The sequence below is a fragment of the Electrophorus electricus genome, chromosome 8 (assembly GCF_013358815.1).
Source record: "Electrophorus electricus isolate fEleEle1 chromosome 8, fEleEle1.pri, whole genome shotgun sequence".
Lineage (NCBI taxonomy): Eukaryota > Metazoa > Chordata > Actinopteri > Gymnotiformes > Gymnotidae > Electrophorus > Electrophorus electricus.
In genome coordinates this window covers 13,928,323-13,949,885 of record NC_049542.1, presented here as the reverse complement: position 1 = coordinate 13,949,885, position 21,563 = coordinate 13,928,323, and the positions used below count along the sequence as shown (strand labels likewise).

The window sequence follows — 21,563 nt, the reverse complement described above, 5'->3', positions numbered from 1 at the left end:
ACACAGGCAGACGCACACACACACACACACAGGCAGACGCACACACACACACACACACACAGGCAGACGCACACACACACACACACACACAGGCAGACGCACACACACACACACAGGCAGACGCACACAGGCAGACGCCCACACACACAGGCAGACGCCCACACACACACACACACACAGGCAGACGACCACACACACACACACAGGCAGACGCACACACACACACACACAGGCAGACGCCCACACACACAGGCAGACGCACTCACACACACACAGACAGGCAGACACACACAGACACATGCAGGCAGACACACACACACACACACACACATGCAGGCAGACACACACACACAGACACATGCAGGCAGACACACACGCACAGACACATGCAGGCAGACACACACGCACAGACACATGCAGGCAGACACACACACGCACAGACACATGCAGGCAGACACACACACGCACAGACACATGCAGGCAGACACACACACGCACAGACACATGCAGGCAGACACACACACGCACAGACACATGCAGGCAGACACATGCAGGAAGACACACACACGCAGACACATGCAGGCAGACACACGCACACATTCAGACACACGCAGGCAGACACATGCAGGCAGACACACGCAGACACACGCAGGCAGACACACGCACACACGCAGGCAGACACACGCAGGCAGACACACGCAGGCAGACACACGCACACACGCAGGCAGACACACGCACACACACACACACACAGGCAGACGACCACACACACACACACAGGCAGACGCACACACACACAGGCAGACGCCCACACACACAGGCAGACGCCCACACACACAGGCAGACGCCCACACACACACACACACACAGGCAGACGACCACACACACACACACAGGCAGATGCACACACACACACACACAGGCAGACGCACACACACACACACACACAGGCAGACGCGCACACACACACACAGGCAGACGCACACACACACAGGCAGACGCACTCACACACACACAGACAGGCAGACACACACAGACACATGCAGGCAGACACACACACACACACACACACACACATGCAGGCAGACACACACACACAGACACATGCAGGCAGACACACATGCACAGACACATGCAGGCAGACACACACACGCACAGACACATGCAGGCAGACACACACACGCACAGACACATGCAGGCAGACACACACACGCACAGACACATGCAGGCAGACACATGCAGGAAGACACACACACACAGACACATGCAGGCAGACACACGCAGGCAGACACACGCACACATTCAGACACACGCAGGCAGACACATGCAGGCAGACACACGCAGACACACGCAGGCAGACACACGCACACACGCAGGCAGACACACGCAGGCAGACACACACAGACACACGCAGGCAGACACACGCACACACGCAGGCAGACACACGCACACACACGCAGACACACGCACACACACGCAGACACATGCAGGCAGACACACGCACATGCAGACACATGCAGGCAGACACACGCACATGCAGACACATGCAGGCAGACAGACACAGACACATGCAGGCAGACACACACACACACACACACACATGCAGGCAGACACACACACACAGACACATGCAGGCAGACACACACGCACAGACACATGCAGGCAGACACACACACGCACAGACACATGCAGGCAGACACACACACGCACAGACACATGCAGGCAGACACACACACGCACAGACACATGCAGGCAGACACACACACGCACAGACACATGCAGGCAGACACACACACGCACAGACACATGCAGGCAGACACATGCAGGAAGACACACACACGCAGACACATGCAGGCAGACACACGCAGGCAGACACACGCACACATTCAGACACACGCAGGCAGACACATGCAGGCAGACACACGCAGACACACGCAGGCAGACACACGCAGGCAGACACACGCACACACGCAGGCAGACACACGCACACACACACACACACAGGCAGACGACCACACACACACACACACACAGGCAGACGCACACACACACAGGCAGACGCCCACACACACAGGCAGACGCCCACACACACACACACACACAGGCAGACGCCCACACACACACACACACACAGGCAGATGCACACACACACACAGGCAGACGCACACACACACACACACACAGGCAGACGCGCACACACACACACAGGCAGACGCACACACACACAGGCAGACGCACTCACACACACACAGACAGGCAGACACACACAGACACATGCAGGCAGACACACACACACACACACACACATGCAGGCAGACACACACACACAGACACATGCAGGCAGACACACATGCACAGACACATGCAGGCAGACACACACACGCACAGACACATGCAGGCAGACACACACACGCACAGACACATGCAGGCAGACACACACACGCACAGACACATGCAGGCAGACACACACACGCACAGACACATGCAGGCAGACACATGCAGGAAGACACACACACGCAGACACATGCAGGCAGACACACGCAGGCAGACACACGCACACATTCAGACACACGCAGGCAGACACATGCAGGCAGACACACGCAGACACACGCAGGCAGACACACGCACACACGCAGGCAGACACACGCAGGCAGACACACGCAGACACACGCAGGCAGACACACGCACACACGCAGGCAGACACACGCACACACACGCAGACACACGCACACACGCACAGACACATGCAGGCAGACACACACACGCACAGACACATGCAGGCAGACACATGCAGGAAGACACACACACGCAGACACATGCAGGCAGACACATGCAGGCAGACACACGCAGGCAGACACACGCACACATTCAGACACACGCAGGCAGACACATGCAGGCAGACACACGCAGACACACGCAGGCAGACACACGCACACACGCAGGCAGACACACGCAGGCAGACACACGCAGACACACGCAGGCAGACACACGCACACACGCAGGCAGACACACGCACACACACGCAGACACACGCACACACAGATAGACACATGCAGGCAGACACACGCACATGCAGACACATGCAGGCAGACACACGCACATGCAGACACATGCAGGCAGACAGACACATGCAGGCAGACACACACACGCAGACACATGCAGGCAGACACACGCAAACACGCAGACAGACACATGCACACGCTGACACATGCAGACAGACACACACTTGCAGACACATGCAGGGAGACACACACACGCACAGACACACGCAGGCAGACACACGCAGGCGCACACACGCAGGTAGACACACGCACACACGCAGGTAGACACACGCACACACGCAGGTAGACACACACACACGCAGGTAGACAAACACACAAGCAGGTAGACACGCACACACACGCAGACACACGCACACACACGCAGACACATGCAGGCAGACACACGCACATGCAGACACATGCAGGCAGACACACACACGCAGACACATGCAGGCAGACACACGCAAACACGCAGACAGACACACGCACACGCTGACACATGCAGACAGACACACTTGCAGACACATGCAGGCAGACACACACACGCACAGACACACACAGGCAGACACACGCAGGCGCACACACGCAGGTAGACACACGCACACACGCAGGTGGACACGCACACACGCAGGTGGACACACGCACACACGCAGGTAGACAAACGCACACACGCAGGTAGACACACACACACACAGACACACGCAGGCAGACACACGCGCACACACACACACGCAGGCAGACACACGCACACGCAGACACATGCAGGCAGACACACGTAGACACATGCAGGTAGACACACACACGCAGACACATGCAGGCAGACACACGCACATGCAGACACATGCAGGCAGACACACACATGCAGACACATGCAGGCAGACACATGCAGGCAGACACACACACGCAGACACATGCAGGCAGACACACGCAAACACGCAGACAGACACACGCACACGCTGACACATGCAGACAGACACACACTTGCAGACACATGCAGGCAGACACACACACGCACAGACACACGCAGGCAGACACACGCAGGCGCACACACGCAGGTAGACACACGCACACACGCAGGTAGACACACGCACACACGCAGGTAGACACACACACACGCAGACACATGCAGGCAGACACACGTAGACACACGCAGGGAGACACACACGCAGAGACACGCAGGCAGACACACGCACACACACACGCAGACACACGCAGGCAGACACGCACGCACACACGCAGACACACGCAGGCAGACACGCACGCACACGCAGGAAGACACAAGCACGCACACACACGCAGGCAGACACATGCAGGCAGACACACGCAGACACACGCAGGCAGACACACGCACACACACGCACACACATGCAGACACATGCAGGCAGACACACGCACATGCAGACACATGCAGGCAGACACACGCACATGCAGACACATGCAGGCAGACACATGCAGGCAGACACACGCACACACGCAGACAGACACACGCACACGCTGACACATGCAGACAGACACACACTTGCAGACACACACGCACAGACACATGCAGGCAGACACACGCAGGCAGACACACGCACACACGCAGGTAGACACACGCACACACGCAGGTAGACACACACACGCAGGTAGACACACACACACGCAGGTAGACACACACACGCAGACACATGCAGGCAGACACACGCGCACACACACACGCAGGCATACACACGCGCACACACACACGCAGGCAGACACACGCACACACACGCAGACACATGCAGGCAGACACGCACACACACGCAGACACATGCAGGCAGACACACGCACACGCAGGCAGACACACGCACACGCAGACACATGCAGGCAGACACGCACACACACACGCAGACACATGCAAGCAGACACACGCACACAAACACGCAGACAGACACATGCAGGCAGACACACTTGCAGACACATGCAGGCAGACACACACACACAGGCAGACACAAACACACACACAGGCAGACACACACACACACAGGCAGACACACACGCAGACACATGCAGGCAGACACACGCACACACACGCAGACACTTGCAGGCAGACACACGCACATGCAGACACATGCAGGCAGACAGACACATGCAGGCAGACACATGCAGGCAGACACACGCACACAGGCAGACACACACACACGCAGGTAGACACACACACACGCAGACACATGCAGGCAGACACACGCAGACACATGCAGGCAGACACACGCGCACACACACACGCAGGCAGACACACGCACACGCAGACACATGCAGGCAGACACACGCAGACACATGCAGGCAGACACACACACACACACGCAGGCACACACACGCAGAAACACGCAGGCAGACACACGCAGACACGCACGCAGACACACGCAGGCAGACACGCACGCACACACATGCAGGCACACACACGCACGCAGACACATGCAGGCAGACACACACACACACAGACAGACACATGCAGGCAGACACACACACACACACACACAGACACATGCAGGCAGACACACACACAGACAGACACATGCAGGCAGACACACACACACACACACAGACACATGCAGCAGACACACACACACAGACAGACATGCAGGCAGACACATGCAGGCAGACACACGCAGACACACACACACAGACACACGCAGGCACACACACACAGACACACGCAGGCACACACACACAGACACACACACACATGCAGGCAGACACACACACACAAACATGCAGGCAGACACACACACACACACACACACACACACGCAGGCAGACACACACACACAGACACACGCAGACACACACACACACACACAGACACACGCAGGCAGACACACACACAGACACATGCAAGCACACACACACACACAAATATGCAAGCAGACACACACACACACACACACACGCAAATAAGCAGGCAGACACACACACAGACACACGCAGGCAGACACACACACACAGACACACGCAGGCAGAGACACACACACACAGACACACGCAGGCAGACACAGACACACGCAGGCAGACACACACACACGCAGGCAGACACACACACACGCAGGCAGACACACACGCAGGCAGACACACACGCAGGCAGACACACACGCAGGCAGACACACACACACACACAGACACACGCAGGCAGACACACACACACACACAGACACACGCAGGCACACACACACAGACACACGCAGGCACACACACACACAGACACACGCAGGCACACACACACACGCAAATATGCAAGCAGACACACACACACACACACACACGCAAATAAGCAGGCAGACACACACACAGACACACGCAGGCAGACACACACACACAGACACACGCAGGCAGAGACACACACACACACACACACGCAGGCAGACACACACACACGCAGGCAGACACACACACACGCAGGCAGACACACACACACGCAGGCAGACACACACACACGCAGGCAGACACACACACACGCAGGCAGACACACACGCAGGCAGACACACACGCAGGCAGACACACGCAGGCAGACACACACGCAGACACATGCAGGCAGGCAGACACACGCATGCACACGCAGGCAGACACACACACACAGGCAGACACACACACACACACGTACGCAGGCAGACACACACGCGCACACACGTACGCAGGCAGACACACGCGCACACACGTATGCAGGCAGACACACGTATGCAGGAAGGCAGACACACGCAGGTAGACACATGCAGGCAGGCAGGCAGGCAGACACACGCAGGCAGGCAGGCAGGCAGACACACGCAGGCAGGCAGGCAGACACACAGACACATGTACGCAGGCAGACACACACACACGTATGCAGGCAGACACACACACACAGACACACGCAGGCAGACACACACACGCAAATATGCAAGCAGACACACACACACACACGCAAATAAGCAGGCAGACACACACACACACACACACAGACACACGCAGGCAGACACACACACAGACACATGCAAGCACACACACACACACAAATATGCAAGCAGACACACACACACACACACACACACGCAAATAAGCAGGCAGACACACACACAGACACACGCAGGCAGACACACACACACAGACACACGCAGGCAGAGACACACACACACAGACACACGCAGGCAGACACAGACACACGCAGGCAGACACAGACACACGCAGGCAGACACACACACACGCAGGCAGACACACACACATGCAGGCAGACACACACACATGCAGGCAGACACACACACACACAGACACATGCAGGCAGACACACACACACAGACACATGCAGGCAGACACACACACACAGACACATGCAGGCAGACACACACACACACAGACACATGCAGGCAGACACACACACACACACAGACACATGCAGGCAGACACACACACACACAGACACACACACACACACATGCAGGCAGACACACACACACAGACACATGCAGGCAGACACACACACACTCAGACACATGCAGGCAGACACACACACACTCACAGACACATGCAGGCAGACACACTCACAGACACATGCAGGCAAACACACACACTCACAGACACACGCAGGCAGACACACACACACACACAGACACACGCAGGCACACACACGCAGGCACACACACACAGACACACGCAGGCACACACACACAGACACACGCAGGCACACACACACAGACACACGCAGGCACACACACACAGACACACGCAGGCACACACACACAGACACACGCAGGCACACACACACAGACACACGCAGGCACACACACACAGACACACGCAGGCACACACACACAGACACACGCAGGCACACACACAGACACACGCAGGCACACACACACAGACACACGCAGGCACACACACACACACATGCAGGCAGACACACACACACAGACATGCAGGCAGACACACACACACACACACACGCAGGCAGACACACACACACAGACACACGCAGACAGACACACACACAGACACATGCAGGCACACACACACACGCAAATATGCAAGCAGACACACACACACACACGCAAATAAGCAGGCAGACACACACACAGACACACACACAGACACACGCAGGCAGAGACACACACACACAGACACACGCAGGCAGACACAGACACACGCAGGCAGACACACACACACAGGCAGACACACACACGCAGGCAGACACACACACGCAGGCAGACACACACACACACACAGACACACGCAGGCAGACACACACACACACAGACACACGCAGGCACACACACACAGACACACGCAGGCACACACACACACACACACATGCAGGCAGACACACACACACAAACATGCAGGCAGACACACACACACACACACACACACACACACACACACACGCAGGCAGACACACACACACAGACACACGCAGACACACACACACAGACACACGCAGGCACACACACACAGACACACGCAGGCACACACACACAGACACACACACACATGCAGGCAGACACACACACACAAACATGCAGGCAGACACACACACACACACACACACACACACGCAGGCAGACACACACACACAGACACACGCAGACACACACACACACACACAGACACACGCAGGCAGACACACACACAGACACATGCAAGCACACACACACACACAAATATGCAAGCAGACACACACACACACACACACACGCAAATAAGCAGGCAGACACACACACAGACACACGCAGGCAGACACACACACACAGACACACGCAGGCAGAGACACACACACACAGACACACGCAGGCAGACACAGACACACGCAGGCAGACACACACACACGCAGGCAGACACACACACACGCAGGCAGACACACACGCAGGCAGACACACACGCAGGCAGACACACACGCAGGCAGACACACACACACACACAGACACACGCAGGCAGACACACACACACACACAGACACACGCAGGCACACACACACAGACACACGCAGGCACACACACACACAGACACACGCAGGCACACACACACACGCAAATATGCAAGCAGACACACACACACACACACACACGCAAATAAGCAGGCAGACACACACACAGACACACGCAGGCAGACACACACACACAGACACACGCAGGCAGAGACACACACACACACACACACGCAGGCAGACACACACACACGCAGGCAGACACACACACACGCAGGCAGACACACACACACGCAGGCAGACACACACACACGCAGGCAGACACACACACACGCAGGCAGACACACACGCAGGCAGACACACACGCAGGCAGACACACGCAGGCAGACACACACGCAGACACATGCAGGCAGGCAGACACACGCATGCACACGCAGGCAGACACACACACGCAGGCAGACACACACGCGCACACGTACGCAGGCAGACACACACGCGCACACACGTACGCAGGCAGACACACGCGCACACACGTATGCAGGCAGACACACGTATGCAGGAAGGCAGACACACGCAGGTAGACACATGCAGGCAGGCAGGCAGGCAGACACACGCAGGCAGGCAGGCAGGCAGACACACGCAGGCAGGCAGGCAGACACACAGACACATGTACGCAGGCAGACACACACACACGTATGCAGGCAGACACACACACACAGACACACGCAGGCAGACACACACACGCAAATATGCAAGCAGACACACACACACACACGCAAATAAGCAGGCAGACACACACACACACACACACAGACACACGCAGGCAGACACACACACAGACACATGCAAGCACACACACACACACAAATATGCAAGCAGACACACACACACACACACACACACGCAAATAAGCAGGCAGACACACACAGACACACGCAGGCAGACACACACACACAGACACACGCAGGCAGAGACACACACACACAGACACACGCAGGCAGACACAGACACACGCAGGCAGACACAGACACACGCAGGCAGACACACACACACGCAGGCAGACACACACACATGCAGGCAGACACACACACATGCAGGCAGACACACACACACACAGACACATGCAGGCAGACACACACACACAGACACATGCAGGCAGACACACACACACAGACACATGCAGGCAGACACACACACACACAGACACATGCAGGCAGACACACACACACACACAGACACATGCAGGCAGACACACACACACACAGACACACACACACACACATGCAGGCAGACACACACACACAGACACATGCAGGCAGACACACACACACTCAGACACATGCAGGCAGACACACACACACTCACAGACACATGCAGGCAGACACACTCACAGACACATGCAGGCAAACACACACACTCACAGACACACGCAGGCAGACACACACACACACACAGACACACGCAGGCACACACACGCAGGCACACACACACAGACACACGCAGGCACACACACACAGACACACGCAGGCACACACACACAGACACACGCAGGCACACACACACAGACACACGCAGGCACACACACACAGACACACGCAGGCACACACACACAGACACACGCAGGCACACACACACAGACACACGCAGGCACACACACACAGACACACGCAGGCACACACACAGACACACGCAGGCACACACACACAGACACACGCAGGCACACACACACACACATGCAGGCAGACACACACACACAGACATGCAGGCAGACACACACACACACACACACGCAGGCAGACACACACACACAGACACACGCAGACAGACACACACACAGACACATGCAGGCACACACACACACGCAAATATGCAAGCAGACACACACACACACACGCAAATAAGCAGGCAGACACACACACAGACACACACACAGACACACGCAGGCAGAGACACACACACACAGACACACGCAGGCAGACACACACACACACACGCAGACACACACACACAGGCAGACACACACACGCAGGCAGACACACACACGCAGGCAGACACACACACACACACAGACACACGCAGGCAGACACACACACACACAGACACACGCAGGCACACACACACAGACACACGCAGGCACACACACACACACACACATGCAGGCAGACACACACACACAAACATGCAGGCAGACACACACACACACACACACACACACACACACACACACGCAGGCAGACACACACACACAGACACACGCAGACACACACACACAGACACACGCAGGCACACACACACAGACACACGCAGGCACACACACACAGACACACACACACATGCAGGCAGACACACACACACAAACATGCAGGCAGACACACACACACACACACACACACACACGCAGGCAGACACACACACACAGACACACGCAGACACACACACACACACACAGACACACGCAGGCAGACACACACACAGACACATGCAAGCACACACACACACACAAATATGCAAGCAGACACACACACACACACACACACACGCAAATAAGCAGGCAGACACACACACAGACACACGCAGGCAGACACACACACACAGACACACGCAGGCAGAGACACACACACACAGACACACGCAGGCAGACACAGACACACGCAGGCAGACACACACACACGCAGGCAGACACACACACACGCAGGCAGACACACACGCAGGCAGACACACACGCAGGCAGACACACACGCAGGCAGACACACACACACACACAGACACACGCAGGCAGACACACACACACACACAGACACACGCAGGCACACACACACAGACACACGCAGGCACACACACACACAGACACACGCAGGCACACACACACACGCAAATATGCAAGCAGACACACACACACACACACACACGCAAATAAGCAGGCAGACACACACACAGACACACGCAGGCAGACACACACACACAGACACACGCAGGCAGAGACACACACACACACACACACGCAGGCAGACACACACACACGCAGGCAGACACACACACACGCAGGCAGACACACACACACGCAGGCAGACACACACACACGCAGGCAGACACACACACACGCAGGCAGACACACACGCAGGCAGACACACACGCAGGCAGACACACGCAGGCAGACACACACGCAGACACATGCAGGCAGGCAGACACACGCATGCACACGCAGGCAGACACACACACGCAGGCAGACACACACGCGCACACGTACGCAGGCAGACACACACGCGCACACACGTACGCAGGCAGACACACGCGCACACACGTATGCAGGCAGACACACGTATGCAGGAAGGCAGACACACGCAGGTAGACACATGCAGGCAGGCAGGCAGGCAGACACACGCAGGCAGGCAGGCAGGCAGACACACGCAGGCAGGCAGGCAGACACACAGACACATGTACGCAGGCAGACACACACACACGTATGCAGGCAGACACACACACACAGACACACGCAGGCAGACACACACACGCAAATATGCAAGCAGACACACACACACACACGCAAATAAGCAGGCAGACACACACACACACACACACAGACACACGCAGGCAGACACACACACAGACACATGCAAGCACACACACACACACAAATATGCAAGCAGACACACACACACACACACACACACGCAAATAAGCAGGCAGACACACACACAGACACACGCAGGCAGACACACACACACAGACACACGCAGGCAGAGACACACACACACAGACACACGCAGGCAGACACAGACACACGCAGGCAGACACACACACACGCAGGCAGACACACACACACGCAGGCAGACACACACGCAGGCAGACACACACGCAGGCAGACACACACGCAGGCAGACACACACACACACACAGACACACGCAGGCAGACACACACACACACACAGACACACGCAGGCACACACACACAGACACACGCAGGCACACACACACACAGACACACGCAGGCACACACACACACGCAAATATGCAAGCAGACACACACACACACACACACACGCAAATAAGCAGGCAGACACACACACAGACACACGCAGGCAGACACACACACACAGACACACGCAGGCAGAGACACACACACACACACACACGCAGGCAGACACACACACACGCAGGCAGACACACACACACGCAGGCAGACACACACACACGCAGGCAGACACACACACACGCAGGCAGACACACACACACGCAGGCAGACACACACGCAGGCAGACACACACGCAGGCAGACACACACGCAGGCAGACACACGCAGGCAGACACACACGCAGACACATGCAGGCAGGCAGACACACGCATGCACACGCAGGCAGACACACACACGCAGGCAGACACACACGCGCACACGTACGCAGGCAGACACACACGCGCACACACGTACGCAGGCAGACACACGCGCACACACGTATGCAGGCAGACACACGTATGCAGGAAGGCAGACACACGCAGGTAGACACATGCAGGCAGGCAGGCAGGCAGACACACGCAGGCAGGCAGGCAGGCAGACACACGCAGGCAGGCAGGCAGACACACAGACACATGTACGCAGGCAGACACACACACACGTATGCAGGCAGACACACACACACAGACACACGCAGGCAGACACACACACACGCAGGCAGACACACACGCAGGCAGACACACACGCAGGCAGACACACACGCAGGCAGACACACGCAGGCAGACACACACGCAGACACATGCAGGCAGGCAGACACACGCATGCACACGCAGGCAGACACACACACGCAGGCAGACACACACGCGCACACGTACGCAGGCAGACACACACGCGCACACACGTACGCAGGCAGACACACGCGCACACACGTATGCAGGCAGACACACGTATGCAGGAAGGCAGACACACGCAGGTAGACACATGCAGGCAGGCAGGCAGGCAGACACACGCAGGCAGGCAGGCAGGCAGACACACGCAGGCAGGCAGGCAGACACACAGACACATGTACGCAGGCAGACACACACACACGTATGCAGGCAGACACACACACACAGACACACGCAGGCAGACACACACACGCAAATATGCAAGCAGACACACACACACACACGCAAATAAGCAGGCAGACACACACACAGACACACGCAGGCAGACACACACACAGACACACGCAGGCAGACACACACACACAGACACACGCAGGCAGAGACACACACACAGACACACGCAGGCAGAGACACACACACACACGCAAATAAGCAGGCAGACACACACACAGACACACGCAGGCAGACACACACACACAGACACACGCAGGCAGAGACACACACACACAGACACATGCAGGCAGAGACACACACACACAGACACACGCAGGCAGAGACACACACACACAGACACACGCAGGCAGACACAGACACACGCAGGCAGACACACACACGCAGGCAGACACACACACACACAGACACACGCAGGCAGACACACACACACAGACACACGCAGGCACACACACACACACACACACATGCAGGCAGACACACACACACAAACATGCAGGCAGACACACACACACAAACATGCAGGCAGACACACACACACACACGCAGGCAGACACACACACACAGACACACGCAGACACACACACACACACAGACACACGCAGGCAGACACACACACAGACACACGCAGGCAGACACACACACAGACACATGCAGGCACACACACACACGCAAATATGCAAGCAGACACACACACACGCAAATAAGCAGGCAGACACACAGACACACGCAGGCAGACACACACAGACACACGCAGGCAGAGACACACACACACAGACACACGCAGGCAGACACAGACACACGCAGGCAGACACAGACACACGCAGGCAGACACACACACACGCAGGCAGACACACACACACGCAGGCAGACACACACACACGCAGGCAGACACACACACGCAGGCAGACACACACACGCAGGCAGACACACACACAGACACATGCAGGCAGGCAGACACACGCAGGCAGACACACACACGCAGGCAGACACACACGCGCACACGTACGCAGGCAGACACACACGCGCACACACGTACGCAGGCAGACACACGCGCACACACGTACGCAGGCAGACACACGCGCACACACGTACGCAGGCAGACACACGCGCACACACGTACGCAGGCAGACACACGCACGCGCACACGTACGCAGGCAGACACACGCACGCGCACACGTACGCAGGCAGACACACGCACGCGCACACGTACGCAGGCAGACACACGCACGCGCACACGTATGCAGGCACACACGCGCACACACACGCGCACACACACACGTATGCAGGCAGACACACACGTATGCAGGCAGACACACACGTATGCAGGCAGACACACACGTATGCAGGCAGACACACACGTATGCAGGCAGACACACGTATGCAGGAAGGCAGACACACGCAGGTAGACACACATGCAGGCAGGCAGGCAGGCAGACACATGCAGGTAGACACACATGCAGGCAGGCAGGCAGGCAGACACACGCAGGCAGGCAGGCAGACACACAGACACATGTACGCAGGCAGACACACACACGTATGCAGGCAGACACACACGTATGCAGGCAGGCAGACACACGCAGGCAGACACACACGCAGACACATGCAGGCAGGCAGACACACGCAGGCAGGCAGGCAGACACACGCAGACAGACACACACACACGCACACATGCAGGCAGACACAGACACACGCAAATATGCAGGCAGACACACACACACACGCAAATATGCAGGCAGACACACAGACACATGCAGGCAGACACACGCGCACACAGACACATGCAGGCAGAAACACATGCACACAGACACATGCAGGCAGACACACGCGCACACAGACACATGCAGGCAGACACACGCGCACACAGACACACGCAGGCAGACACACGCGCACACACAGGCAGACATACACACACGCACACACAGGCAGACACACACACACACACACACAGACACATGCAGGCAGGCAGACACATACGCACACACGCAGGCAGGCAGACACACGCAGGCAGACGCACGCACAGACACACGCACAGACACGCGCACACGCGCACACACGTACGCAGGCAGATACACACGCGCGCACACGTACGCAGGCAGACACACGCACGCACACGTACGCAGGCAGACACACGCACGCGTACGCAGGCAGACACACGCACACACGTACGCAGGCAGACACACACGTACGCAGGCAGACACACACATACGCAGGCAGACACACACGTATGCAGGCAGGCAGACACACGCAGGCAGACACGCAGACACATGGACAAACGCAGGCAGGCAGGCAGTCAGACACACGCAGGCAGGCAGGCAGGCAGACACAGACACACGTACACAGGCAGACACACACACACGTACGCAGGCAGACACGCAGGCAGACACACGCACGCACACGTACGCAGGCAGACACACGCACACACGTACGCAGGCAGACACGCACACATGTAGGCAGACACATGCAGGCAGACACAGACACGTGCACGCAGGCAGGCAGACACGCGCACGCAGGCAGGCAGACACACAGACACACGTACGCAGGCAGACACACGTACGCAGGCAGACACACACACGTATGCAGGCAGGCAGACACACGCAGGCAGGCAGGCAGGCAGACACACGCAGGCAGGCAGGCAGACACGCAGGCAGACACACACGCAGACACATGCAGGCAGGCAGGCAGACACACGCAGGCAGGCAGGCAGACACACACACGTACGCAGGCAGACACACACACGTACGCAGGCAGACACACGCAGGCAGACACACGCATGCAAGCAGACACACACGCGCACGCAGGCAGGCAGACACGCGCACGCAGGCAGGCAGGCAGACACGCGCACGCAGGCAGGCAGGCAGACACGCGCACGCAGGCAGGCAGACACGCGCACGCAGGCAGGCAGACACGCAGGCGGGCAGACACACGCAAATATGCAGGCAGACACATTCAAGCAGACACATGCAGGCAGACACACACACATGTAGGCAGACACATGCAGGCAGACACAGACACGTGCACGCAGGCAGGCAGACACGCGCACGCAGGCAGACATGCACACACGCAGGCAGGCAGACACACACGCAGGCAGGCAGACACACGCAGGTAGGCAGACAAACAGACACGCAGGCAGGCAGGCAGACACGTAGGCACACGCAGGCAGACACACGCAAATATGCAGGCAGGCAGACACACGTATGCAGGCAGACACTCACGCACGCAGGCAGACACACACGCACGCAGGCAGACGCACACACACGTATGCAGGCGCACACACACGTAGGCAGACAGGCAGACAAACAGACACGCAGGCAGGGAGGCAGACACGCAGGCAGACACACGCGCGCAGGCAGATACACACAGGCAGACACACAAATATGCAGGCAGACACACACGGATGCAGGCAGACACACACGGATGCAGGTACACAGACACGTATGTAGGCAGACACATATGTAGGCAGACACATATGTAGGCAGACACATATGTAGGCAGACACATATGTAGGCAGACACATATGTAGGCAGACACATATGTAGGCAGACACATATGTAGGCAGACACATATGTAGGCAGACACATATGTAGGCAGACACACACGCACGCAGACACACGCAAATATGCAGGCAGACACGCAGGCAGACACATATGCAGGCAGAGACACACACGTATGCAGGCAGAGACACACGTATGCAGGCAGAGACACACGTATGCAGGCACACAGACATATGTAGGCAGACACATATGCAGGCAGACACGCAAATATGCAGGCAGACACGCAAATATGCAGGCAGACACGCAAATATGCAGGCAGACACACACACACACACACATGTATGCAGGCAGAGACACACACGGATGCAGGTACACAGACGCGTATGTAGGCAGACGCATATGTAGGCAGACGCATATGTAGGCAGACGCATATGTAGGCAGACGCATATGTAGGCAGACGCATATGTAGGCAGACGCATATGTAGGCAGACGCATATGTAGGCAGACGCATATGTAGGCAGACGCATATGTAGGCAGACACACACGCACGCAGGCAGACACACGCAAATATGCAGGCAGACACACGTATGCAGGCAGACACACATATGCAGGCAGACACACACACGTATGCAGGCACACAGACACATATGTAGGCACACAGGCACATATGTAGGCAGACATATGTAGGCAGACACATGCAGGCAGGCAGACACATGCAGGCAGGCAGACACATGCAGGCAGGCAGACACATGCAGGCAGGCAGACACATGCAGGCAGGCAGACACATGCAGGCAGACGCAGGCAGGCAGACACGCAGGCAGACACACGCAGGCAGGCAGACGCAGACACACACAGGCAGGCAGACGCAGACACACACAGGCAGGCAGACGCAGACACACACAGGCAGACACGCAGGCAGGCAGACACGCAGGGAGGCACACGCAGGCAGGGAGGCACACACGCAGGCAGACACACGCAAATATGCAGGCAGGCAGACACACGTATGCAGGCACACGCACACACGTATGCAGGCACACGCACACACGTATGCAGGCACACGCAAATATGTAGGCAGACACACGCGCGCAAATATGTAGGCAGACACACGTATGCAGGTAGACACACACACGCAAATATGCAGGCAGACACATATGCAGGCAGACACATATGCAGGCAGACACATATGCAGGCAGACACACACACGTAGGCAGACACACATGTAGGCAGACACACGCAAATATGTAGGCAGACACACGCGCGCAAATATGCAGGCAGACACACGCGCGCAAATATGCAGGCAGACACACGTATGCAGGTAGACACACACGCAAATATGCAGGCAGACACATATGCAGGCAGACACACACGTAGGCGCGCAGGCGGACACGGACACACACACACACACACTCACCGGCTGATGGGCCCCAGGTCGTTTTTTGGACATCTGAGGAGAGCCATACTCTCTAGATACCTGCTTCCTCACCTCTGCGGCTACAGTCCTGAGAGAGAGAGTGAGAGAGAGTGAGAGAGAGGAAAAGGGAGGATGGGAAGAGAAATATGACACAAGCATTATGCTATTTTAAAGAAATATGACCCCGCATAATGCTATGCAACCATGCTATGTTACTATAGTTAGCGCATTACTGTAGCTCTGTTACCAGCTGTAATGATTAATACAGTCCAGAATATGTTCAAAACAAATACAACAGCAACTATCCAGCAATCAAGACTTCAATACACAATCTACAGTTAAATGGCTCGCCGCAGATGCCGCCAGCAGCAATTCTGAACAAGGCCCAAATCTGAGGGCCTGCAGCAGTCCTGGCAGAAAACAGTGCTGTTACCATAGCGACATCCGTTTATGGTCCACATGCAATAGTCCCTCTAACTGCACCCCAACACCCGCAATCCCATGCTCTCATCGCCCTTTCCGAACAGTATGCAGCTGCTCCATCACAAACTGTCTATGTTACTTTTACACACACACACACACACACACACACACACACACACACACACACACACACACAGGGTTTATGTGACAGCTCACTCTCCACCCTGCCTACACAAAACAGCCCATCATTCTCTGCCTGACCGGATGGACCAGCCCAGGGAGCCTCAGAACGACAGGGTGTGCAGGGACTGCTCTCCCAGGTCTTACACCACAAGCCAATCTATTCAACCCACCAAACTATGTCCGAAGAAAATAACATGTCTCCCTGAGCAGTAAAACAATGAAGGATATGGCACTTTGTCCTAATTATCTCAGCTGTGAGAAACCTTGAAACTGAATATGGATGTTGCAGTGGTAATGGCTATAAAGTCCAAGTCAAAGCAGTATACAGTGTTATGACCCAGACATGCACAACACCATGGGAAAAACAATACGAACCTGTTTTCATACAGCCTGTAAATGCAACACAACACCAACACCTGTTTTCATACCATCTGTAAATGCATGCACAAGAGCTATAATGTATTTTATGGAAGTCAATTTCCCACTTTGGAAGGAAAAGGTAAAACTTGTCTGCTGCAAATCCCACAGAGCAGGAAAGGGCCACACCCCCTTCCTGTATCCTGCACTTAAACAATGAACCCAGCTTCACAAACAGACGGATAGGTGGGCCATGCACAAGATGAAAAACCCCCACAAAGCCAACTACACTGAATTAACTTTTTGATTCAAACAAATATTATGACACAGGTACAAAAACCTAACACTGGAATGGAAAATTCTTCATCCCCATTCAAAGTTGCAGTCATGAATGACCTACATGCTGAGATTTCAGTGTAATTTGCACTCAGGGTTCACCTCCATGGTAAAATTCCTGTAGACTGGGGTGGCCTGGTAACCTCTGGGCAACTCTTGAGCATGCAGCGGAGAGAACTCAACACCTGCGGTTCTACTGAACACCGATTTGCAGCTGGCTTATGCCTGGGAGGTTCCCTTAAAGACAACACTCGGGCTATTAGAGTATTCGAATAAAACCCCGCAGAAATCCCTGTTCGAAACCGAAAATGAAAACAAGAGATCACGTAATAACGAGCCTATCCCAAATGGAGCTGACCTGTAGCTAGGGTAGCTAAGACAGCAATGTTAGCTAACATAGCTGGATTTGTCTGAGAGTGATAGTCAAATGATTACGGAGAAGCATATTCATTCAGATAGCTAGCTTGCGTGCTATTCTAGCTGGAATAAAATTCTTAGACCTAACGTGTCAATTGTGATGAATCCTTGAGACACATGTTGATTTTTTTTTCTGGCCGTTAAAAGTGTGTCGATAGACCTCGAGATTCAAGTTCGCCTAGCTAATGTTAGCCTCAGCGTCCAGCAATCAATAGAGACGCACAACTTTTCCCAGATAGTGTGATAATCGTGCTGCGCCCTCTTTAATGGATAATACAGTCTACTTAATTGACGAAGTATTTCTTTGACTTAGGAAAATACAAATAACCAGACTAACGCTAATTCCAAATAATTTAGGAGTCTTTCTGTAACCTGAACAAAAGACTCATCCGCGTCCGACTGTCGCGGTTCATGGCAACTGAAAGGCAATAACCTCTCGTTTAGCGTCCAGTCCGACCTAACAACCATGGGGTGTGGAATTAGCCAGTTACTGTTATCCGTTTTAATCTGCACAGAAAACTGTACGGACCTGTTAATCTTGTGAGCAAACGCTCTTCGCTCGCTCGTCAGCGATGCCATCCAAACCTTGAATTCACTCAGAGACTCTCTTCTTGTAACTTGGATTTATTTGCTGTGTGCGACTTGGACATTGCTTCCTTGTGTCCGGAAAAGTGAGTAGTGCTTCCCCTAGCGATTAGGAGACGACACGACAAGTTAAAGACAATTTCTTGCTAAACCGGTTCTATGGACTCACCTGTTTTTGGCCCTTAGCCAAAACGATCAAAAACGTGACTGAGCTCGGTTACAGTTGAAATTCATGAGGGATCTTCTTAAGTATCGAAATAAATTATCCTTTCAACGGCTATATAACCAAATTAACTGCTTCGTTTGAAACTCATGCAAAATTTTTACATTTATGCTACTGGCACC

At 55.7% G+C, this 21,563-nt stretch overlaps 1 protein-coding gene across 10 annotated transcripts in view; it reads right to left on the bottom strand.

The window, feature by feature from the left end:
- The window catches only part of LOC113568158 (dedicator of cytokinesis protein 6-like), a 54,571-nt gene extending 33,289 nt beyond the window's left edge, over positions 1-21,282 (bottom strand). For all 10 annotated transcript variants that reach the window (XM_035529093.1, XM_035529094.1, XM_035529097.1 and 7 more), the window contains exons 1-2: positions 21,163-21,282; positions 18,918-19,005 (exon numbers count right to left, since the gene is read on the bottom strand). In XM_035529093.1, coding sequence (XP_035384986.1) covers positions 18,918-19,005; positions 21,163-21,212 — 138 coding nt within the window. In that variant the 5' untranslated portion in view covers positions 21,213-21,282. The remainder of the gene's footprint in view (positions 1-18,917; positions 19,006-21,162) is intronic.
- Positions 21,283-21,563: the final 281 nt, after the last annotated feature.